This window comes from Adiantum capillus-veneris, chromosome 6 (genome assembly GCF_014529385.1).
Source record: "Adiantum capillus-veneris isolate H3 chromosome 6, ASM1452938v2, whole genome shotgun sequence".
Lineage (NCBI taxonomy): Eukaryota > Viridiplantae > Streptophyta > Polypodiopsida > Polypodiales > Pteridaceae > Adiantum > Adiantum capillus-veneris.
In genome coordinates this window covers 156,489,838-156,515,792 of record NC_140936.1, presented here as the reverse complement: position 1 = coordinate 156,515,792, position 25,955 = coordinate 156,489,838, and the positions used below count along the sequence as shown (strand labels likewise).

The 25,955-nt window shown below is 46.2% G+C and overlaps 1 protein-coding gene and 1 long non-coding RNA gene across 2 annotated transcripts in view; both read right to left on the bottom strand.

The window, feature by feature from the left end:
• The window catches only part of LOC147456561 (uncharacterized), a 63,751-nt gene that overhangs the window by 15,840 nt on the left and 21,956 nt on the right, over positions 1-25,955 (bottom strand). Inside the window, exon 2 of the mRNA XM_086514992.1 lies at positions 17,812-18,044. Within this exon, the coding sequence (XP_086371118.1) occupies positions 17,812-18,044 (233 nt within the window). The remainder of the gene's footprint in view (positions 1-17,811; positions 18,045-25,955) is intronic.
• LOC147456562 (uncharacterized) lies at positions 1,361-3,541 on the bottom strand. Its single transcript, XR_015188521.1, has 3 exons — positions 2,096-3,541; positions 1,674-1,990; positions 1,361-1,596 (listed from the first exon to the last, which is right to left on the bottom strand). It is a non-coding gene; the product is annotated as an uncharacterized LOC147456562 (long non-coding RNA).

Genomic DNA, 25,955 nt, shown 5'->3' with positions numbered 1-25,955 from the left:
TAGTCCTCACGTGGTTTATGTACATAAGAATCTGTTAAGTTTTTGTATGTCAACCCAAAGTACCTTACAGGTAGTCCACAGGTAGTTTCTATAGGAAGCTGCCTTAAACTGGGAAACAATAACATAATCAAAAAAATAACACTTCAACAGTCTTAAACTACTTGAATCAGAAAAATAACACTTTAATGCTGGGACACAAAGACTATGCATCCAACCAAAAGGAATATATTACATCTTCATCAATTTGACATCAAGTCATTACATGAGTTACAATGGCAATCAAAATGAAGCCAAAAAATTGGTTTCCACATGGAAAGTAGCATATAAATATACAAGGTTCTTCCCCAAGTTTAGTTTAGTTACAAAAGGTACATAAAGGATCTGTCATCCAAAAAAAAGCAAGGGACGTCATCGTCGCTTGCACTCTGTGAGCATGAGTTGTGGCCCACATAAGTACGCATCATACGATGTCTTTTTAAACCCTTTGCATTTGCTGTGAATACATACTTGTCGTCATCAGTAGGTTTTGATTTGATGAATGTGTCCGCCAAGGCACGACGATCTGTAGCATGCAGCCACCCTTCCAGCCAGGCCTTTAGATCTTTTGATAAGTATTGACTGGAGCGGTGCTCAATACCAGGCACTATGATGTAAGTACCACGGGAATTTTAATGAAATTTATAGGAACTGTTGTCAATTAAAAGGACATTGTAGGTATCATTCTGCTGCACCTTCGTCAAAAAATCCTGCAATACCTTAAAAAATGCTGGTCTTCCATCACCAAAACAGTAACTGCTTACATCACATAACTGCTGTCCAGCCCATCCACTAATATAACTGTGAACCAGGGGAAAACATCTTCGAATTCTTGAGCCCACTCTGCTGAGCATTGCACTGCTTCATATGAGACATTTTCTTATGTCATAGCCCATGCAATAAAATCTTATGCATCTTTCGGAACAAACAAGTACTTGCCATCTGCCTCCTCATGCTTGACAAATGATGGAGCCTCAATATTGGGGACAGACGAAGCATACTGATCAGGTGTACATGTAAGACAAAGTACACCATTAAGGTCTAATATGAGGGCTGGTAGGGTTGGATCATCATATGGCAAGGAGGAGATAGCTAGGGGAATGTACTTTGGGGGATCTCTGATGTATGGGCAGCTTGAGGATCCCCTTTTCCTTTGGACGCTCTGTAAAAGACAGCATTAGACATTGAAAAATAAACACGAGGGAATATTTGACATAAAAGCGACAAAAACATAGAGGCCGACAAAAACATAGACACTGCGCTTATGAAACATAAAAGCGACAAAAACATAGAGACCGACAAAAAAGTTTCTTTTGCATTCAAAATCAAGAATCACAGATTCTTGTATTACAATTGAAGAGTCACAATTTCTTGCAAACTCGAGGCTTGGGAGGGTGGGAAACATAGAAGGATTGCCGAGGGGAGTACTCTTTCTGGGAGTCTTCTTCACGGCAAGAGGTGATCTGGGTGCTTCCCTCTCTCCCATATCTCCATCTGCATGCTGAGCATGTTGCTTTAAACGTGTGGACTCCAAAGGTCTATTCTTTTTGGAAGATCCGTCTATATCATAAAACAACACATCAGCCCCATGCAAACATTGCCTAGAAGTTGACAAGTCCAATACCATTACCACTTACCATCGCTGTTTTTCTTGCGCTTCTTTGACACCTTCACCCCATGTCACTCAGAAAGATGGGAGAATCTGGATTCTCATCACCAGCTACCATGGGCTGTACTCCATCCACTCCATTTTGCACTATTGCCTCCGCATCGTCAACTCTTGCATCTTCCTTTAGACTGCTTTTACTTGATTGTGGCTCAACTGCTACTGTCCTTACAGGGGGCTCTACCTTCACAACTGGAGGGCCCTCACTATGGGCTTCAGGAGTAGCTTGTAGCATAACCTTTGGCACGTCATCGTGTATCGGCGCCACACAAGGAATATGGCCAAAACCTGCAAGCACATCAGTGAAGTTCAAGCTTGTGCAATCAACAGATACTTGAAGGCAACCTGAACAGTTCTTGGATTTATATGAGATTTGGAGCAACGGCAACCAACCTGTATGCAGGAGCATTGATTTAAGTAAATCTGGAATACTCCTCTTGCAAGAGGCGCCCGCACATACCGTCTCTGATCCAAGCTAGGCAGCAAAACACAGAGTATGGTATGCATGACCGCATGCTAGCGTGTATACACAAACCACATGGGAAGCCATAAATGCAAGACCACATGTGGCACATAGTCCTGGAACAGAGACTGTAGCCTGCAAGTGGCTCAAGTGTTGGCCAGATGTCGGAAGCAGTAACATTGTGTCACCAGCCTTCACTTGCTCCAACACGCTCTCACAAAAGTTGATTTGTTGCACACACATACTCGTTGATGCTTCCAAGTCAGTTACTTCTTTTTGCATGACAAATGAAGAACAAAATGCCCACAAGGATTAGATTTAAGAAGCACCATTATAGCCCAAAGTACCATGACAAGTATCTTTAACAGAAAAAACTACCATAAAAAAGTACTTTGGACACTTTCACGTAACAAAATAACTGGCACTCCAAAAAAACCACCAAGGAAATGAAAAATACCATGACACGTAGAAAAGTACCTTGAACACTACCACCATAACAAAAAACTGCCAAGACTACATGCTACAGTCTACAGTCTCTGTGTAAAGAGATGCTGCATACTCACGCCAAGTCTCAGTGGATGTGATAGCCAATGGAGGGGAGTGCTCATGAAAGAGTCTCCATGCCTCACCTGAGTCCTGGCTCAAAAATAGCTTATACAACTCCTTCTCTAGCTGAGCGAGATAGGCCCTCTTCTTCCGTCGCACAAGCCGTCGGAAGGAAATCTGTGAGTGTCTATGAGTAATGACTTCCAAAAACACCTCTCTCTGAAGTGTGGCTCTTGTCTCTCTACACTCCTCATCATACCAACTGTTTTGTGCAATGCTCCCAGAACGGCGTCTGTGCTAAGGCTGGCTGTGTGGATATGCCTCTGTTGCTGTATCATGTAATGTCTTTGTCAGTCTCTGGGTAAGCTCCTCTAATGGAAGTCCCGGCTCCTCAGTAGCTAAGAATATATATATGGGTTAAAGCATGGGTTGGTGGTGCAAAAAGTAGTGTCCTTGACACTTCTTGTAAGCCACTGTTGGATGGTGTTTTGTTGGCAGTTTTCAAAAGCCAAAAGATAAATATTCAATATTTTTAAAGGCGTTGTGCCAACCACTTTAATGGTTCTTGATTTAATCGAACGCAAGACTCTCTACCTACCCCTTGAGCAGTCTACAAGCTCCCTCTCTGTCTCTCTCTGTGCAGTCTACGAGCTCCCTCTCTCTAACATAGTGTCACCAGCACTTGAGCCACTTGTAGGCTGTAGTCTTTGTTCCGCGTCTATGTGCCGCATGTGGTCTTGCATTTATGGCTTCCCATGTGGTTTGTGTATACACGCTAGCATGCGGTCATGCATACCATGCTCTGTGTTTTGCTGCCTGGCTTGGATAAGAGACGGTATGTGCGGACGTCTCTTGTAAGAGGAGTATTCCAGATTCACTTAAATCAATGCTCCTGCGTACTTTTTGGTTGCTGGTGCTCCAAATTTCATATAAATCCAAGAACTGTTCCGGTTGCCTTCAAGTATCTGTTGATTGCACAAGCCTGAACTTCACTGATATGCTTGCAGGTTCTGGCCATATTCCTTGTGTGGCTGATACAGGATGACGTGCCAAAGGTTGTGCTACAAGCTACTCCTAAAGCCCATAGTGTGGACTCCAATGAGGGTACTCCAGCTTTGAAGGTAGACCCCCCTTGTAAGGATAGCAACAATTGAGCCACAACCAAGCGAAAGCAATCCAAAGGAAGATGCAACGATTGAGGATGCGGAGGCAATAGCGCAAGAGGGAGTGGATGCAGTACAGCGCATGGTAGATGGTGATGAGAATCCAAATTCTCCCATCTTTCTGAGTGACATGGTGAAGGTGTCAAAGAAGCGCAAGAAAAACGGCAATGGTAAGTGGTAATGGTACTGGACTGGTCAACTTCTAGGCAATGTCTGCATGGGACTGATGTGTTGTTTTATGACATAGGTGGACCTTCCAAAAAGAATAGACCTTCGGAGTCCACACTTCAACGCAGCATGCTCAACATGCAGATGGAGATATGGGAGAGAGGGAAGCACCCAGATAACCTCCTGCTGTGAAGAAGACTCCCAGAAAGAGTACTCCCCTCCTCAATCCTTCTAATGTTTCCCACCGCCCCAAGCCTCGAGTTTGCAAGAAATTGTGACTCTTCAATTGTAATACAAGAATCTGTGATTCTTGATTTTGAATGCAAGAGAAACTTTTTTGTCGGTCTCTATGTTTTTGTTGCTTTTATGTCAAATATTGCCTTGTGTTTATTTTTCAATGTTGAATGCTGCCTTTTACAGAGCATCCAAAGGAAAAGAAGACCCTCAAGTTGACCGAGAGGAAATCATCATCATCAGAGATCCCCCATAGTACATTCCCCCAGCTATCTCCTCCTTGCCATATGATGATCCAACCCGACCAACCCTCATATTAGATCTTGATGGTGTACTTTGTCTTACATGTACACCTGATCAATATGACCCTTCGTCTAGCCCCGACATTGAGGCTACATCATTTGTCAAGCATGAGGAGGCGAATGGCAGGTACCTGCTTGTTCTGAAAGATGTACAGGATTTTATTGCATGGGTTGTGACATGAGCAAATGTCTACATATGGAGCAGTGCAATGCTCAGCAGAGTGGGCTCAAGAATTCGAAGATGTTTTCCCCAAGTTCATAGCTATATTAGTGGATGGGCTGGACAACAGTTATGTGATGTGGGCAGTTATTGATTTGGTGGTGGAAGACCAGCATTTTTCAAGGTATTGCATAATTTTTTGGAATATACTTACATCGTCGTGCCTGGTATTGAGCACCGCTCCAGCCAATACTTGTCAAAAGATCTAAAGGCCTGGCTGGAAGGGTGGCAGCATGCTACAGATCACCGTGCCTTGGTGGACACATTCAGCAAATCAAAACCTAATGATGCCGACAAGTATGTATTCACAACAATTGCAAAAGGGTTTAAAAAGACATTGTATGATGCGTACTTATGTGGGCCGTAGCTCATGCCCACAGAGTGCAAGCGACGATGACGTCCCTTGCTTTTTTTTGGATGACAAAACTTTTTGTAACTAAACTAAACACATGGAAGAACCTTGTATATTTATATGCTACTTTCCATGTGGAAATCAAATTTTTGGCTTCATTTTGATTGCCATTGTAACTCATGTAATGACTTGATGTCAAATTGATGAAGATGTAATATATTCTGTTTGGTTGGATGCATTGTCTTTGTGTCCTAGCATTGAAGTGTTAGTTTTCCGATTCAAGTAGTTTAAGACCGTTGAAGTGTCCTAGCATTGAAGTGTTATTTTTCTGATTTTGTTATTGTTTCCTAGTTTAAGACAGTTTCCTACAGAAACCACCTGTGGATTACCTGTAAGATACTTTGGGTTGGCATACAAAAACTTAACAGATTGTTATGTACAGAAACCAACTGAGGAGTACCTATAAGGTACTTTGGACTGGCATACAAAAACTTTTACAAGTCCTTGTTTCCTACATAGTTTAAGACAGTTTCCACCTGTGAACTACTTGTAAGGTACTTTGGACTGGCAGACCTGTAAAGTACCTATAACGTACTTTGGATTGACAAACCAAAACTTTTTCAAGTGCTTGTTTCCTACATACTTTAACAGATAGTTTCCTACAGAAACCACCTAAGAACTACCTATAAGGTACTTTGGGCTGGCATGTAAAAAACTTTTAGATGTGCCTCTTTTCTTCATAATTTCAGACAGTTTCCTATAGAACCACCTAGACTTTCTTTAAGGTACTTTGTGCTGACAGACCTATAAAGTACCTATGAGGTACTTTGGGATGGCATACAAAAAGTTTTACAAGTGCTTGTTTCCTACATATCTTAACATACATAAACCACCTGAGGACTACCTTAAAGGTACTTTGGGCTGGTAGACAAACTTTTAGAAGTGCTTGTTTCTACATATTTTAACAGAAGTGCTTGTGAACTACTTGTAAGGTACTTTAGGCTGGCAGATTCGTACTTTGTGTTCCAGAATTGAAATGCTATTTTTGTTACTCAAGTAGAAAAAAACGTTTATAAGTGCTTGTTTGAACTGGCCTGCAAGAGGTTTTGAAACCTACGATAGGCTCCTACAAAAACCACGAATGGAATAGTTGCATGGTACTTTGAAGCTAATTACTGGTACTTCTATAAGTTACTTGGGCAGCAACCTATATCACTATTTGCATACTGTTGTACACGTTTTCGTATACCTCTGCAACGAGTTTGAACTTATGTGGCTCTCCTTCTAAGGGTTCAAAGGGTATCTTAATTGATCTAACCAAGTGTGATGCCAGAAGCACTTTTGGTTGACTATCAGGCATGTAATACATATGCTCGGCACCTTCCACCAGCTCGTAATAGTGCCCCTCAACCAAAAACTTCCCTACAGAAAGTATGTTTCCCCAAGAATCACTCAAGGCTCTTGCTGTTTTGTATTTCTCCTCTGAGGACCTCAAAAGGTAGAAGTCAGCTCCATCTTCATTGGCATTGGTGGCAAAGGTATCACCGATGCATAGAGCATCACTAATTGTGTCATGGTGCCCACCATACATCGGCAGATCTGATCCTTCGTCATCGCTGAAATCTTCACTTTCTGCATTGTCACCATCCAATGCCTCAAGGATTAGATACTCCCAGCTCTCAACATGTGTGTTGTTCAAGCATCGCCTCCAACGCTGGGACATACAATATTCACAAAAACAAGAGAGAAGTCTGCAACGGAGTGTACTCTTGTCACTCTTGGAGTATGCATTCACACAGTGTATTGATTGTGAGCCTTCAACTTGCTTGCAATTCCACTTCTTCTCGGCACCTCAGTTGCTTGGACCTCCCAAAAAATCCGATTCACCCCTGTGTGACCACTTTCATCATTAAATTTATGCTTCAAGAAGCCAACAACATCCTTGGCACACTTCATGTGCCATGCATCAGGCTTTAATTGCTCATGTGTTAAAGCCCTCTTAACAATTGCCCCTGCTCCATCATGCTTCCCTTTGCCGTCGCCTGAGGCAAAGAAACTCCACAACATTTCCATGCCAGCCAAACCGTAGTATCTAAAACAATGACCCACCTTCAATGCTGGGCAGAAACAAATTTCTAGAAACTTTTCATCAAAGGTGGAATAAAACCTGGCCTACCTTGACACGAAAAAGAACGGTCTAGATGACTTGAAATGAGTAGTCTATCCATCTGATCACACCCAGTGCCGCTTCAAGAAGTCGAATCCCTGATTTTGAAGCCAAACACTATGTAGTTGCAAGCAATGTTGCACAAAGAGCGTGTCATGATCTTTGTCATCAGACATGTAAAAATGTGTATATTTAAACACCTGGTCTTTCTCGTCTCGAATGTACGTAATGTGCACCAAGATGGTGACTTGTGAAGAGTACCAATGCATTGACTGGATTTCATTTTGCTCCTTAAATGAGTAATTTTCCTCAAAGTCAATAAGAGAGACCACTACATCTCTAGGAAACCTATGAATGCAATCTTTGAACTGCTAAGATTGCCATTGGGCAATAAAATAGCGTCGGATGTAAGTGGCCAGATGTTTCTGAAGAAAAGATGTGAAATCCTTGCATCCTATTTCCTTCACCAAAAGATCCTTGCACTTCTTGCCTTGAGAATGGGTTAAGGAGGCAACGTCTTCAAACACCTTAACAAAAATTTGGACTGCACTTTCAAGTGTTTCGTTTGGACAAAGCATTAGTCTCTTCGACCCACATTGAGGACATTCTCCCTTCAAGCAAGGCAACTTATGAAATGCGGAGTCCATTGCTTTTGCACATAACACACTTTCAATCAATGTGCTTACGCTAGTGTATGTGTATGTGGAAGCTTCACACTTACTTGGAGCCTCTTTTGGCAAGCATATAGCACACATCCAACCACACCCATCACCGTGCATGCTTGTCTTACTCTGTCTCATGTGGTTGAATGATTCCTTGAGATATATCATCTGAATATGAGTAATATAGCAGCACGTGTAACGGTCCTTCAACTTACAGACAAACCAAGGTTTCAATCCCTCAAAACATCTGAGTGAGATCTTGATGTGTGGATATTGCATTTGGAACCTCCTGTAAAGCTCTCTCTGTGCAAGAAAAAATAAAACCCATTAGAGGCTCATACTTTTTTCAAAGTAAAACCCATCAAAGTAAAATCTCTCTGAGGTATTCAATGACTTTTTTCTACCTCCAAAGTACCTAGAGAACCTCTTTACTGTCATGGTACGTCCATGACTACCTTTGAAAAGAACTCTATGGTACTTTCAAGAGTACCTTTGTGAGGTATTCTAGACTCTTTCAAAGATCCAGAGTACCTAAAGAGCCTCTTTACTATCATGGTACTTCCATGACTACCTTTAAAAGGAACTCTATGAACTTTTTCTATCTCGAAAGTACCTAGAGAACCCATTTAAACTCGCATGGTACTTTCAAGACTACCTTTGCGAGGTATTCTAGACTCTTTTAAAGATCCAGAGTACCTAAAGAGCCTCTTTACTGTCACGGTACTTCCATGACTGCCTTTGAAAGGAGCTCTATGAACTTTTTCTACCTCCGAAGTACCTATAGAACCCATTTAGACTCGCATGGTACTTTCAAGACTACCTTTGCGAGGTATTCTAGACTCTTTCAAAGATCCAGAGTACCTAAAGAGCCTTTTTACTATCATGGTACCTGTAGCGCAGATAGTGTGTCGTGCTCTCTACAGTGGGTGCTCCTCAGTGTAATGTGCGTGACAATCTCACTCAAAATAGACTGGAAATAGGAAACAACAGACAACAACGCTCATAGACACAACAGCAACAGCAACACTAGACCACACAAATGACTCGACTATCTCAAAGCACTGATACAGACTTTGGCGTGGCAGCACACTCAGCTCCAGCCCAGGACTCTCAGGTACAATGGGGGTGTCGAGGCTCAGATGTGCAGGGAGAGTGAAGAAGTGCTGTGTGTCTAGACTCTATACTCTAGAAGACGACACTGGACCATATATCTAGAAGATGATCCACCAACGGCCCATAAATGGCAGCCACCTAAGCCAATCTCCAAAGTGAGTGGTGGTGGTGACCTGGCCACGATGTCCACTAGACCACTGTCCGTATCCTGCCACGTGTCACTACCCAGCCCAGAGAGTCCGTCCAGTGTGAACCAGACTGAACCAACTGTACTAACTGAGTGTCTTGTGAAAGTGACACTGTAGCCTCCTACAGGTTGCCCGCCACAAGACCGCTCACCGTCTCGGTGAGAGGAAATAGTCTCGGTGAGAGGAAATACTGAAAATCTAAGAAATGAAACCACTAGGTACCGCATAGTACATCTTTTTTGAAGTAGGTGCTAGGCCCAACCATGCAAGAAATGATTGCTGCTGGCAAGAGAATTCAACACTTGGAGGAGGAGGTTTCTCTGCTCGAACACAGGATGGCGGATTCTTATGCAAAGATGATGACAGTTCAGGGCTGAATTGGGAGGGAAAGAGGGGGACGAATTGGGAGGGGGCTGAATTGGGAAGGGACTAATTGGGCAGAGGGCCAATTGGGGTTGGGAGGGGCGAATTTGGGAGAGGGCTGAATTGGGAGGGAAAGAGGGGAATGAATTGGGAGGGTGGGTCGAATTTGGGAGGGGGTTGAATTGGGAAGGGACTAATTGGGTAGAGGGCCAATTGGGGTTGGGAGGGGTGAATTTGGGAGAGGACTGGATTGGGAGGGAAAGAGGGGGACGAATTGGGAGGGGATTAATTGGGCAGAGGGCCAATTGGGATTGGGAGGGGCGCATTTGGGAGAGGGCTGAATTGGGAGGGGGCTGAATTGGGAAGGGACTAATTGGGCAGAGGGACTAATTGGGAGGGGCTGAATTGGGAAGCGACTAATTGGGAGGGGGCCGAATTGGGAGGAGGCTGAATTGGGCAGAGGGCCGAATTGGGAAGGGACTAATTGGGAGGGGGCTGATTTGGTGAAAAGGCCGAATAGGAAGAGGGAGTAGGTGGACGAATTGGGAGGGGGGGCGAGTTGGGGAGGGGAAAAGGGGGACGAATTGGGGAGGGGGAGGGACTAGTTTGGGAGGGGAAGGGGCGAGTTTGGAAGTGTTGGGCGAGTTGGGGAGGGGAAGGGGGACGAGTTAGGGAGGGGTAGGGTTGAGGGGAGGGCGGGGGAAAGGGGGAGGGGGTGAACTAGGACGAGGGGGAGGATAGGGCGAGGGCGAGGGGGTGATGGGGAGGGTAGGGCGAGGGTGAGGGGAAGAGTGGGAAGATAGGGCGAGGGCGAGGGGGTGAACTAGGGCGAGTGCGAGGGGGAGGGTAGGGCGAGGGCAAGGGGAGGGTAGGTTGAGGGCTAGGGGGAGAGGGGAAGGGTAGATAAGGGCAAATAAAGAGCACTCAGCTATAGCTATAATGAGCATCACATGCAAGACAGCTATCATGATCTTGGAATTCATCCTGCAGGACGGGCTCTCTGAAGGAAGTTTGCTAGACGACGCAGAGGAGAGCTTTGTTCTGGTCGGGGAAGCAGACACCACAGAGGTTGGGGTTGATGTTTGAGGGGTGGTGAACTCCTGTAGTGGAGATTTCTTCTCGCTTATATACTTTTTCATAGGCTTTTCAAATTCAACGGCTTTCATCAAGAGGGCTTTCATCGAGAGCGCATCATGAGTATCTTCTGTGACCTTCAATACTTTAGCTGGCACATTAGGTTTAGTGACTGTGGAAACATTTGAAGAGGGTGTATCTTCAGGCCAAGAGTGAATAGAGACTCCATAACAAGGCATAGATTTGGTAGCCTCCAACCACTCGAGCAGATCATCATCTGACCCTTCAGGTGTAGTAGGTTGTTCTTGTTCAGGTTTGGTTTCCATTGACAAAGAAACTTGCTGCACCACTGGATCCATACCACCTTCTAAGAGAATGGGTTGCATCGAGGAGCCAGAAGTATGTATCCACATTGCGTCGTTCCCCCAATCATGAAGTGCTTTAGTGTGTCGCAGCCATGGTCTTCCAATGAGCAAAGGAAATCCGCCCTCAACCTGGGGAAGACGAACCACAACAAAATCCAAGTTAAAAGTAAAGTCTTGTACCTGCAGAGGCACATTGTCCACTATGCCCACTGGGTAGACTGTCCGCTGGTCGGCCAACGTAATTGTGAAGGGAGCAAGGCGAGTAGGCTGTAGACCTAGAGCTAACATAGTGAACTCGGGCATCAGGTTGATGCCAGATCCACCATCCACTATCACTCCTGAGAATTGCCGACCTAAAATGGACACTGTAAGGCGAGGGCTTCTATAATCAGTGAGTGGAGCAGCGGGATTAGATATCATATAGGACTCTGATGGTCGCACTGGGAGGTGCCCGCCACTAGGACCTGCTCCAGGATAAAGTGACTGAACAACAGCAAGGGTGTCACTTCTAAAATTTGCATCTAGCCGCAACATGTCATAAAGGGACACTTGTTGGAAAGTGTTCTTCAAGACTGTCTCTGCTGTAAGCTTCTCTTTTTCTACCTGTTGTTCCTTTGGTATCTTGATCTTCTGCAGATCGGAAACTGCTTCCAAGAAAGCTTCATCAATATCGGAGAGCAAAGATTTGGATTCTTTCATGGCACTGGGGGATTGCTTGTTAACAGCTGCAGGCAGGGTATTCATTGGTGTGAGAATGTGTGGGGGAGTTGAACTTGATGGAATGCTAAGACCGAGAGCGGCTCTCTGAGCCCGGGTGAGGACGCCCAATGGCTCCTCTGCCAACTGCGGCGGCTTATTTTGAGGGGTAACCACGTGGGTAGAAGGGGGCGGCTGAGAAACAGTGCTAACTGCTATCAAATTGAGCTTGGGAAAGGCAAACAGAGTCTGGCTTTGACTTGGGTTCGAAGCTGTAGATGCACGAATTTTAGGGCAATCCTTACTGTAGTGATCCTTCATATCAGGGCAATGACGGCAGGGAGGAGACCCTTCGGGCAGAGGGCATTTGCTTTGGTAATGACCATATTCCCCGCATCTGTAGCACAAAATGGGCCGATTCACTAGACGAGTCGAAGGACGAGGTGGTCCTTGCTCCATGGAGTTGGAGGTGGAGGCATAGAAGCTGTGAGGTGGTGAGGGAGCATGGGTATGATAAAAGCTCTGAGAGGGAAAAGTGCTCTGCATACCTTGCATAGGAGGGGCTGTCAGCAAAGGTGGCATATGGTGTGGATGGCCACAGGGAGAAACCATGTTGGATGCTGGTGCTAACCCTTGTTGGAGAGTAGGACCAAGACTTTGCTGTATTTTGTGCAATCCCTTTATATAGTAGCAATCCTTATCTTCATGACCCGATTTTTCGCAGAAGTGGCAATAAGAGCGAAGGGGACAGTCCTGTGGAGGGTGTCCTGGAGAGCGGCACGAACTACACCATACCATAGCCTTAGTCTCCTGCTGAGACCTGAGCTCTTCTAACTCTCTTTTAAGTTGATCATAAGCCTCTTGATGTGGAGGCTTCTCCTGTCTGAGAGAGAAGGATCTCTCTTCTTGAAGGGCCCGCTGTAACTTTAGGGCTTCCAGTTCCCTTCGTAAAGAAGTCAAGGGGTCTGATGGACTGTCCACGAGTACAGGGGCAGTATCTAACTGAGGAGAGTCAGTGAACTGCATTCTTGCTCCCTCTATTCTAGTAGCAGCAGCAACAAAGTCCTCCAGACTCGCTTCAGGACAGAGACTTTCTTTGAGCTTTTGTTGAGAAGTCTTAGGCAGAGCCTTCTCTACCCACTTCTTCACCATGAATTCACCTGGTTGCTGAGGCAGCTTGGCGACCAGGGACTTTGTTCTGGTCATGAGTTCTGCAAATGTCTCCTTGGGCTGGAGCAACAGGTTGGACAACTTATCTAGAATCTTCTCTTGATAATCCCCTGGTCGGAAAGCTTCACAGAACTGCTGTCTTAACATGGTCCAAGTAGTAAAGTGGTTTTCAGCAAACTGACTGTACCATTTATCTACAAGACCATCCAAGGTGGACGGGAAGAGCACCAAGGTATGCGTCTTCTCTGTTGAGGCCACGACCTCTGCAAAGAGAGACAAACCTCCGAGCATGGTCGTCTGCATCCTTTGTGGAGAGACCCTTAAAGGTAGGGAACTTGATGTTCACCTTTGCCAGAATACTTGTGAGCTCCTCCATGGCCTCTTGCTCCTGAGTCTGTTGCTCACTAGCTTGCTGTAACAAAATGGGGGAGAGCCTTACCGGAGAAGGTGACCTGGAGGATGTAGAACCGGTCGAAGGAATGGAGGTAGCCGTATGAGTAGGTATGGGTGATGGGGTTAATATGCTTCTACTGGGCACCAAGGGTTGATGCCGTCTGTGGTAGTACTTCAGAGGACTCAGTAGTGCACTTTGACGCTCCAATGACCTCCTTGTATGTGTCATGCAGTAACCGCCAACCCCACCAAGCTTTGGGCAAGAAGACCTTCACTTGGGCAAGACGACCTTCACTTGGCTGAACATTGGTCTAGACTCTACTAGACCAGGGCAAGTGACTAGACCACCTAGCCTGGACCAAGACGAGGAAGGACTAGACCAGGGACGAGGAGGACTAGGCTAGGACGAGGACTGGGTGGACCAGGGCGAGAGAGGACCACACCAGCAAGGCGAGAGACTAGACCAGCTAGATTAAGCTGTCAAGGGTGAAACTGGACCAGACCAACAGGCTGCACAGGAGAAGCGAAGAAAACCAACTACTCAACAAAGTGAGACTTCAGTTGAGGTCCCACCGTGATCGCCAAAATGAGAGCACCTGTAGCGCAGATAGTGTGTCGTGCTCTCTACAGTGGGTGCTCCTCAGTGCAATGTGCGTTACAATCTCACTCAAAATAGACTGGAAACAGGAAACAATAGACAACAACGCTCACAGACACAACAGCAACAATAGACCACACAAATGACTCGACTATCTCAAAGCACTGATACAGACTCTGGCGTGGCAGCACACTCAGCTCCAGCCAAGGACTCTCAGGTACAATGGGGGTGTCGAGGCTCAGATGTGCAGGGAGAGTGAAGAAGTGCTGTGTGTCTAGACTCTATACTCCAGACGACGACGCTGGACCATATATCCAGAAGATGATCCACCAACGGCCCATAAATGGCAGCCACCTAAGCCAATCTCCAAAGTGAGTGGTGGTGGTGACCTGGCCACGATGTCCACTAGACCACCGTCCGTATCCTGCCACGTGTCACTGCCAAGCCCACAGAGTCCGTCCAGTGTGAACCAGACTGAACCAACTGTACTAACTGAGTGTCCTGTGAAAGTGACACTGTAGCCTGCTACAGTACTTCCATGACTACCTTTGAAAGGAACTCTATGACTTTTCTCTACATCCAAATTTCATACCTATGAAACTTTAGGAGCATACCTGTGAATTATCAAGCAAATGTATTGGATGCTTTATGTAAGATTTTCTGCCCAATCCTTTCCGACACACATCTTTTTTGTTTGGCGACACTCTTGTCTCTGTCTGCCAAAAGGAAAAACAAGGTTTTTTGTCGCCTGTGTGATGGTGGAACTTTGAGGTAGTTGACGACTACATAATTGCAAAGGAAATGCGCCAACCTCAACCTATTTTAACCGCGAATTGGCTGCGGCAAAGTTTCGTCGATGCAATCCAGTAAATCTGGCCATCTTGGAGTTGCTAATAGACCTTGATGGATCTCCTTCACTATTCACCAACATCATGCAGACAACTCTTTTAATCTTCAGCTCCTCTTTAGACATGGATGCTTTGACTTTAGTAATTGTGCCTCAAATATTACTTCTCAGATCCATGATGCAAACATCTGAAAGCTGGCAGTCCTAGAAGACATTGAAAGGTGGTTTTCTTAGCATCGCAAGTCATGCCTTTTGTTGCTTTCTGCCAGCATTTTGAGACTTTCATGCAAACCTGATTCACATTTTCTGTTGATCTTGAGCCTGATGCATCACTTTCTCGTTGTCTCCTACGGCTCTCTCTTTCCATCATATTCTCGCATCCGATGGTTACCTTCATGGAGAATTGTGACCCAATCTTCCTTGTGGTAATTGTGAGGCATGTCATCATGAAGTGGACTGTATTGCGCATGCAGCTGAAAGTACTTAGAGCCTTGCAGTGTACTTGGAGGTGGCTGGTCGTGCACAATCCTCTCTTCCAAACATCCAACACCACAAGCAATGGCCGGCCATCCAACATGGCAATTGTGTGGAGGCTGTTGCTGGTGCGGAACGTGCTCTCCGAAACTGCTGAAATCGAAATTCCACAAAAGGTGACAATCGAGTGGAGGTTGCTGCTCGGACACAATCTGTTGGCCAATCTCCTGCTGCAACATCTTCATCCCGATCTCCTAGACCATAGTCTCCACACCTTATGACAATTCTCTGCAAGGTCCCTCTACAACTTCTTGCTGCAATTTTCCCTCTTCTTGCAAGGGAGAGAGAGAGAGAGAGAGAGAGAGAGAGAGAGAGAGAGAGAGAGAGAGAGAGAGAGAGAAATGAAATGATATATTAACGTCTTCAAAAGGCCAAAATGACCTATGAGACCATCAGATACAAAGTGGTGAATCTAATACAATGTCTGAAGTACAAGTACAAAAAGTACTGAAAGTAAAAATAAAAACTGAAATGAAGTGTGAGATGTGAAATGTGAAATGTAATATTAACGAAATGAGAGAGAGAGAGAGAGAGAGAGAGAGAGAGAGAGAGAGAGAGAGAAATGAAATGAAATGTAATATTAACGTCTTCAAAAGGCCAAAATGACCTATGAGACCAAAAGGTTACATGTGGTGATTCTAATACCAGGTCTGAGTACAAAAAGTACATAGAACTGAAAAGAAAATAGTGGGTAGGGGTGGGGTGAAAGTTGATACAAAGGGAAGACAAAGGGTGAGCTGATACAATGGAGCTCTCTGGCACATCTGACAAATCCTGGACCTCAGCGGGTACTCCTCTAAATCTGCCTGTCTCGATCTCTAGCTGAGGTGAGGTTGTGCGTATCTGACCAACAGCAAATCGTATCCCGTGGGATAGATGAGTATCCATGTATCCTGGTCTGATCACAAAACCATCCTCCGTGAGTTGGAGAAGATGCTCTCTATAGAAAGTCATCTTTGTACCTAGCTCATGTGTGGGTTGTATCCATGTCCTCTTCGTATCCAACTGAATCAAGTGCTGTCTGATGAGCCTGGTAATCTCTGCTCTTGTGAGGGGGATGGAGGGTGCATCCAAAGAGTATTGAAATGGGGGTAGCCGGTCCATACTAAAGCCATGTAACTGAAACCAAGATGCCATCTCTGCATACCAACATGATCTATCTCCCTGCAATGCCAGCTGTCGTGAAGACTCTAGTGCTAATCGAGCATCTCTCTCTCTAGGGAGAGCCCAAGTGCTATGCATAAATGAAACTGATCGAGTGAGTGCCTCCACTACCAATGGAGGAGCAGCGAGCTCCGCCCTAACAATGTCATGTGGTACTGAGACCTTGGCCCTAATCATCCAAGAAATCATAGACACCAATGGCTTCTCCATACATCTCCATCCTTCAGTACTGCCAGCTCTGCTATGATGATCAATTGAGGGGCCCCATATCTCCACTCCGTACAGCATGGCCGAAGTGACCAAAGTGTCAAAGAGCCAAAGCTTTGTCTGAGGTTCCTGGAACTGAATTACCAAAAGAATTACCGAAAGGGGCACCGGTCTTTGGGCCTTTCGAAGACGTTAATATAACATTTCATTTCATTTCTCTCTCTATTCAAATTCACTTCAGTTGTTTGTAGTTTTCTTGTGTGTTGCAGTGGATTTCTCGCTTGGGGTGTCCAAGCCTATTACACCAGCCCCATCCAAAAGTTCGCATCAACAAAAAACACTCAAACCATCATAGAGCAAATTTAACCGAGCATAGGCAGAATCAATCTCACATGTGCCAGTACTAACACCATGGTGCAATATAAAACCTCAAGATACCCACATGAAGGCCCTATGCTGAAATGGCAGCAAATGCCATGCTGGTTTTGTTCATTTCACTCTCCGCAGAGGGTATATGCCATAAGTACATTATTTGTCTAACAGGCCATATATGGCCTCTAGAAGGTGTCAATAAAATCCCTCTTTCTTCTAGAGTGGGTCCAAACTCCCGTCTTCTGAAGAGGCACCACAATGTGTTCTCCCTTTCAAATTTCAAAGAAGGAAAGCCCTTGTTCCCCTCGATGCCCAAATCTGAAAGGACGTCATGGTCAGCCACCAGATAGCAAGGGAACCTTATACCTTAAGTATTTGTCAAATCAGTCCCCCCTTCAGCACCCATATAAAACATCAATATGGCTGCCATCTATATCACATGATGTGCTTATTCTGTTCTAGAATCAAGTCTCTTTCAAACACAAAAATGAAGTGGCCTTTAAACTTTTTAGTTGCTAATATTTAAGCATGAATCCCAAATCGATCTGAAAAAGATATATTGTTCCTTGACCTGATTTTCAGAATTTCTGCTTCTCTGCATAAATTTCTGTTGCATGGAATTCTCAGTCCAACTTTTCAAAATTTGATGGCATAAAAAAATCCCTAATTTGGCCAATTTATATTTCAAATGGTCACAAAAGCTTTTAAAGGATTTCAACCTTCTGACAAAGCTTCAAGTGTATCTTACCAGGTTTAATTGCCCGCTTAAATCATATGGATGCTTTGAAAAAACAGCTACATCCATTCCTGGCTCTAGGTAGTACTTGCAATCATCATCATATGCCCTTCTTGTGCGATATCTCAAAAATTCTTGCTCAATAACCTTGTCACCATATCCCAAAAAATGAACAAGAAGCTTGTCTTTTTCCAAACCAAGAAGCTCAACATCCCACCAAGCACCTTTCTCATATGCTTCCAACACTGTAGAATACAACACAGTTACGTTCAAGCATTGAACCCTATTAAGCAAGAGAGTTAAAGAATGTCAAAAAGCTCCAATTTATCAGCAAGATGTAAACATGCGAAAGGAAAAATTTGTGATGAAATATACAAACGAAACAAAAGGATGCACTTTAAGCATTACATCTCCATTATTACACATGAAATAGAAGCACATAATCTCATCATAGTTCTGTGCATCTTTCACATACTTTCTAGGGATGCTGGTTGAGCCTTGGTAAAGCATTTTCAAACAACCAAACTGCATTGATATAGAAACATGCTTTTTGAGGATTTATAATTGAAAAGTGCAATGCTCTTGGGTACTCTGGTTATCCTCAGTGCAGAGTGCAAGACGCCTCTTTTACAACAAAACATATGACCAGAGACACACTGAAAGCTGAACAATAGCAACAGTAATGACACGGTGCACAATACACAGATTTGTAGGAAAATCATGGAGGCTATAGTCTGCACGTAGAACTACAGTACATAAACCAGATATCAATACATGGGTGACTGGCTGGCAGAACACTCATTTCCAGACAAAGGACTGAGGTGCAGATACAAAGGGGTAATCAAGGTTCAAGTGTACACGGGAAGAGTGCAGTGAACTCTAGTATTGAAGATGATAGTGATGAGCATAATACCCAACCATTAAGGACATATATACTATGAGAAAATATCCACCCACTACCACACTACAGCTGGCATCTGAAGGAATGAAGAGAGGAGAGTAGATAGAAAAGATAAACAGAGAGCGAGCCAGAGAGAAAGAAAGAAAGAAAGAAAGATTTTTTAACGTCTATGTCAGGCCGAAATCGGCCTATGAGACAAAACAGATGTACATGGTGTGTATGTCATCCGTCTATCGGAAAGACAAATGAAACAAAACTGATACAAAACTGAACTGAATGTAGGTAGTGGAGTATCTGAGGAGGGATGGAGCTCTATCTCTCTAGGGTATATGCATGTCTATATGCTCAAGGTAGTACAATCATGAGAATGCATCAAGCTATCTAGCTCCATCCTGTACTAATGGGGGGATGTAAGATGTGGTACATGGGCGGGGCTGGTGCCAAGGCTACCCGGATGAAAGCTGTCGGGTCGGCCCTCATCTGAGCTACTCGCTCCTCAGTGGCACGGCGCTCCCGGGCTCGGATCTCCTCGATCTGTCGGTGGTGGGAGCTCGCGCCCCTGTAGCCTGTGACTCGTGGTCGTCGTCTAGCTCGGTTCACCTCCGCCTGTGGGAGTGTCACTCCCCTCTGAGTGTCTGGTGAGGGAGGGGCGGCAATCCTCTGAAAGAAGTCTGTGAGCTGCGACTGTCTCCTCTCTGTCTGTGTAGCTGTGTGTGGCTGTAGTAGTGTGTCCCGATGGCTCTGTATCTCTAGTAAGAAACGTCCGAGCTGTCTCTGATCTCGAGAGTCCATGATCTCTCGGAGAGTGGGCTGTCCTCTGAAGAAGGCCTCATACCTGCCTCTGATCTCAGTGTATGCTCTGCATCTACATACAAAGTGCTCCTCACTCTCTACCTCCTCTGTGCAGGCTCTGCAGACTCGCTCCTCCCTGGGAACACCAGTGTGTCTCCCGATCTCAATCTCTAACCTGTGTGAAGCCACTCTCAGCTGACCAATCGCCACCCGTGAGCTATGTGGCATATATGTGTCCATATAGCGTGGTCTCTGTATGAGCCCCCCAGACAATATGGTGAGAAACTGGTCTCTGTAATCTGACATCCTCGTCCCCAAGCCAGGTGACTCCCAGACTCTCCTAGTGTATAGCTGCCACAGATCCTGTCTCAATACCAAGTTCCTCTCACTGCGAGAGAGGTGAATATATGGTGAGTGGGGGTCGTACTGGAATGGTGGTAGGCTCTCCATGTCAAGATCGTGTCCCTCAAACCATGCTCTGACCTGTGAGTACCATGCTCTCTCATGCCCACTCTCTGATAGCTGTATAGCTGCCTCAAATGCTCTACGAGTAAGTCTGTCAGGAGGTAGCTCTCTCATCCTCTGGAGGAAGCAGACTGTCTGGAATAGTGCCTCTACAACCATAGGTGGTGTGGCGAGCTCGGCTCTAATAATGTCATGTGGCACTGTCTTCTTGCTGTGGAGCAAGTGTGAGATCATACATACCTGTGGCCTCTCAAGCTGTGTCCACTGGTCAGCTGTCAATCCTGGTGCCCATACTGCCGCTGAGTACATCAGGGCCGGGGTGACTAAGGTGTCGAAAAGCCACCCCTTCGTGCGGGGCTCCTGAAAGTGTGCCTGGTGGCACCTCCGCTCTAGCATGGTCAGAGCTGCATATCCTCGGGTGAGCTTGTCAGCAGCAGCCTGCCTCATAGTGAAGGGTCCTGGTAGGCTGGTGAATGTGATGCCAAGGTAGACATAGGAGGTGACTACATCAACCTGTCCTCCTGCTGCTGTGAAGGTGGCAGCGCTCCTCACTGCATTGGATGTGTGAAAGATCATGACCTTGGTTTTGCCAAGGTTCACAGTCAACCCCCTGTGTGTGCTGAATTCGTCCAAGGCCTGAAGATGGCGTTGCAAGCCCTCGGGTGACTCTGAAATCAACACAATATCATCAGCATATAACATGATGTGGACCGGAGTACCTGCCAAGTCGCTCCCCTCTCCCCCTGCTCGCAGTATGTAGACGGAGATCTCGTTGATGTAGAGCCCAAAGAGTGTCGGGGAGAGTGGGCATCCTTGCTTAACACCAATGGTGCTAGCAATGGTCTCTGAAAAACCGCCTGGGCAACGAACCCGACCCGTCACCCTCTCGTAGAGAGTATATATGGCCCAAATCATCTCTGTTGGTACCCCAATGCTGTGAAGGCGCTGGAAGAGTCTCTCGCGTGGGACTGTGTCAAAGGCCTTGCGGAAATCCACAAAGCAACAGTAAAGCCTCTTCTTCCGCGCCTTTGCCCCATCAATGAGGCAGCGCAGAACGAAGATGTGATCAGTGGTGGAGAAAGCTCGTCTGAAACCTGCCTGGCCTGGAGCTCGTAAACCCTCGGTCTCTGCGTAGCGGCTGAGCTGTGCCTCAAGTACTGCTCCATATAGCTTGGCCATCGTGTGGCCAATCATGATAGTCCTGTAGTTCCCTGGGTCCAGGGTGTCGCCAGATTTGTGGATAGGCACTATGGTGTGCTGTGTCCACTCCTCTGGGAAGCCCTCCCCTATAGCCCGGTTGAAGACATGTGCAATCAATGGGGCTATAGTGGAGGCCGCTATAGAGAGAGAGAGAGAGAGAGAGAGAGAGAGAGAGAGAGAGAGAGAGAGAGAGAGAGAAATGAAATGAAATGATATATTAACGTCTTCAAAAGGCCAAAATGACCTATGAGACCATCAGATACAAAGTGGTGAATCTAATACAATGTCTGAAGTACAAGTACAAAAAGTACTGAAGTAAAAATGAAAACTGAAATGAAGTGTGAAATGTGAGATGTGAAAATGTAGAATAGGCCCTCAATGACAATCTGGGTGTCGTGCTAGAATGCCTCTGATCCTCTGCTGGAGTCTCCGTCGATGTAGTGTGCTCCTGTGTCTCGGGTCGTGGTCGTTTCGATCTCCCGAGCTCAATCGTCCTGTCAATGAGGGTGCCTCTGGTATGAATGCGGGTACAACCCTGTGCTGGTGGTTGGTCTCTTGGCTCCCTCGATCGAAAGAAATCTGTGATCTGTCTCTGCGACTGTCGTACTCCATGTCTCCCCAACAAACTGTCTCTATGTCGGTATAGCTCAAGTAGATATAAGCCAAGGCATCTCTGGTCCTGATACCTCATGACTCTATCTAGGGGTCCAAAACCCTCCCTGAATAAGCAATGGAAGCGCCCTCGTATCTCATAATACACAATGCAGTGGCATATGTAGTGTAGCTCTGTCTCTGGCTCTCTGACGCATAGTTGACATATCCTAGCCTCTGGTGGTATCCCTCTGAATCTACCCGTCTCAATCTCCAGCTGGTGTGAGGATGTGAGAATCTGACCAATAGCACATCGCAGACCATGAGATAAATGAGTGTCCATGTAGTTCGGACGAGTCACAAATCCATCCCCTGAAAGTTGGAGAAGGTGCTCTTTGTAGAAAGCCATCTTCGTGCCCAACTCCTGTATCGGCTCTACCCATATCCTCCTGGTGTCCAACTGTATAAGATCCTGACGAATGAGTCTAGTGATCTCGTCCGTGTGACTGGCAGGGAGGGTGCATCCAGGGAATACTGAAAGGGAGGCAATCTATCCATGCTGAGACCATGCCTCTGAAACCATGAGGTCATCTGTGCATACCAACATGATGCATCTCCCTGCATCGATAACTATCTAGAGGACTCAAGAGCCAGTCTAGTATATCTGCCTCTATGTGTATCCCATAGATTGTGCATACAGGACACTGATCTGGTAAGAGCCTCAATCTCTATAGGAGGGGCGGCTACCTCCGCTCGAATAATCGCATGTGGTACCGAGGCCTTGGCTCTAATCATCCGGGATATCAAAAATACCAAGGGTCTCTCCATGTTCCTCCAACTGTCATGATTCAAAGATGGTCCCCAAACTTGGACCCCATAAAGCATAGCTGAAGCAACCAAAGTATCAAAGAGCCATAGTTTTGTTCGTGGTTCTTGAAACTGAACCTACGAACACATCCTCTCTAGCCCTCCTAATGCCGCATAGGCTCTGGATAGTCTAGTCTCTGCTGCTCTCCTCAGGGTAAACCTCGGTCCCGTGAATACCACCCCCAGATATGTATATTCATCTGTGTACTCCACAGTGTCCTGCCATATACGAGTGTAGGTGCCGATCTCTTGACCCACTGTGGTGTGGTGTTAAACACCATAACCTTGGTTTTACCAAGGTTCAAAGACAGTCCACTATCCTCTGCAAAGTTGTGCAATGCATCCAAATGTCTTTGCATGCCCTCTGGCGACTCTGACATTAACATAATATCATCAACATATAATAATAAAGGGATCCATGTCCCTGCCAGCTGAGCACCTCTGTCACCCTCTCTGTCAATGTAGTCAGAGACCTCATCTACATACATACCAAAAAGTGTAGGGGACAAAGGACACCCCTGTTTCACTCCAATAGTGGAATGAACAATGTCAGAAATCCCCTTAGGAGTGCGTACCTGGCCAGTCACTGAGCCGTATAAAGCCATGATCCCCCATATGATCTCTGTGGGTACTCCCAACTTCAGTAGCCTGTGCATCAATCTGGCCCTCGGCACTGTGTCAAATGCCTTGCGGAAGTCCACAAAGCAACTATACATCCGTCCCCCATGTGCCCGACCCTCCTCAATAATGGCTCTGAGTGTAAGAATATGGTCCAAAGTGGAGAAACCCCTCCTGAATCCAGCCTGTCCTGCTGCTCGTATGCCCTCATTTTCTGCCCATTTACTCAGTTGCTGTTCAAGAATGGATGCATACAACCGTGCCAATGTGTGCCCTATGATAATAGTACGGTAGTTCCCTGGTACCGTGGGGTCCCCTGCCTTGAAAAGAGGTACAATAGTAGATAATCTCCAGGACTCGGGTAGTCCCTCACACATGACACGGTTAAACAACCGCGCAAGAACCCCTGACAGTAAATCTCTAGCGTGTATCAAGTGCTCTGCCACCAAACCATCATGATCATATGCTCTCCTAGTCCTCATCCTGTCAATGGCGTTCTTCACCATCTCAGTGGTAAAGAAGGTACTAGTGGCTGGACATGGCTCTAGAGGGTCTGGTAATGGTGGTTGCCCAGGTACTGTATATAATGATGCTGCATATTGACCCCAAATCTCGGGAGAGGTAATCACTGGAGGAGGTGACTGCTCATGGAAGAGACGCCAGGCCTCACCTAGACTGATGTGCTAGGGGGAAATTAACATATAGCAATGTATAAGAATCTGCCTGTCTCAGCTCTCAGTCTCACCCACCTGTATCTCGCCTGGTCATCTCTCCGGACAATCTGTAATAGCGGCTGCAACTCTTCCTTGAATGTCTTAAGACTGCTACCCCTCCTGAACCTCGACTTCCATGCTAGGATCTAGCGTCTGGCCGACAAGCTGTCTCCCATAAATAGCCAGTCACACTTGGCATCAACTGTCCAGATTTTTGATGTGTCTCAGAGTAAAAGACAATGTCTCTATTTCTGAAGCTATCTTCAAAGGCACCCACATCCAGCCTATATGATCCATTACAATTCCATGCCGCCATCCGGAGTGTGGTCCCATATGTCTCGCACCGTCATGCTATGCGTTTTTCCAAAACCACTACTTTCCCTCCTCTGTAAAAGGCAATTTTTCCCTTCTCCCTTGCTGCCTTGATGTCTGGCATCAACTCTTGCATATGTGCTATTTGTGCTAAAGTAAGGTCATCCCCCATAAATATTCCAGTTTTCTTAAGTGCTGGTCTCTTCTTCAGAAATTCCTTCCTTGTTTCCAAAGTCGGGAAACGCAAAATAAGTGCTTTCTCTTTGACGTTTCCCTTCTCATCCACTCCCTTCTTTTCTACTCTCCAAGCACCTGTGTGCATAGGTTCCGGGATGCCCATGCGCTACAGGAGTTCCTTCACTTCGTCTTCTACATTTTCGGTGTCTTTGATACCAGTAATACGCACATGGAGGGCTCTAGTCCTCCTCTTCTGTTCCTCCTCAATGGTCATATTGATGATGGTAGAAGTTTGTGCGGCTTCTGGCATCCGGGCCTTTCCTTTTTTTGCACCTTCAATCCATTTTTCTGCTTCGTCAACTTTATCCTGTGTTTTAGAAAGGCGCTCCGCCCATGAGGAAGTCTCTTTCGAGTTTAGTTCTTCCCCTTCGCGCAGAGTTTTCACCTGCTCCTTAATATCTTCGAGCTCCTTTAACATCGAGGGCTGATTTCCCCCTTCCGTTTTGGGCATAATTTCGCACGCTGCAAGTTCCCCTTTAAGCTCTTCAATCACTGCATCTTTTTCCTTCATGCACTTTTCCACATTGGTTTTCCAAGATTCAAAGCTTGCAATTGCCTCATCCAACTTTTTTTGCATAATACATTCCATTACATTCACTTCTGCCCGCATTAGAGCCTGCATCTCCCCTTTCACAGATACATACATCTCATCATGCTTACCAAGCATCGCTTTATCGAATTCTTTCCTCATATCTGCATACGTAGAATTCTTATAACTCTCTGCGTTTGCGTACATCTCTTGGATTCTGACGGTTTTCCCTGCCCGCAATGAGCTTGGCGAGAGTATGCTATCTCTGTTCCTCCGCTTGAAAGTCGCTTTCATTTTTTGTGGCGTGGTGAAGCCACTTGCATCACCATCCTCGACTGGTTGGTCCATCCGAGAGAGAAGAACAAAGCGAGCACTGAGTCAAGGCCCTCACCAGCTGACGTCTGGCCTCCGCCCTGGTTGGCCTTGCCCTCGTCACCAAGTCCTCGCCCTCGTCCTGGCTGACTTGACTGCTCTCGTCCTCGCCCTGGCACTGGTCTCATCTGGTCGCCCTTGGCTCTTCTAGCCCTCTCCCTTGGTAGGCAGCTAGCTCTCGCCCTTGGCACAGCTCCCCCTCGTCCTTCAGAGGTTAGGGCCCTCGTCCTCGCCCTTGGCAAGCTGCTTGCCCTCTTGACACAGGAACAACAGCTTGACCAGGTCCACCTGCTCGCCCTCGACCAGGTCCAGCAGCTCGCCCTCGTTCCTCGTCCAGCAGAGAGAGAGAGCTCGTCCCTCATCCTTCGTCCAGCAAGTTGGCAGCGCGAGAGGGTCCTTCGCCTCAGTCTCCTCCCCTCACGCCTGCTCGTCCTCGTCAGCTTGCTCGCCACATAATGCTCGCCCTCCTCAGGTTGCTCGCCCTCGTCCAGCTGCTCGCCCCAGGCTGCTCGCCCTCGTCCAGCTGCTCGCCTCAGGCTGCTCGCCCTCGCCTCAGGTT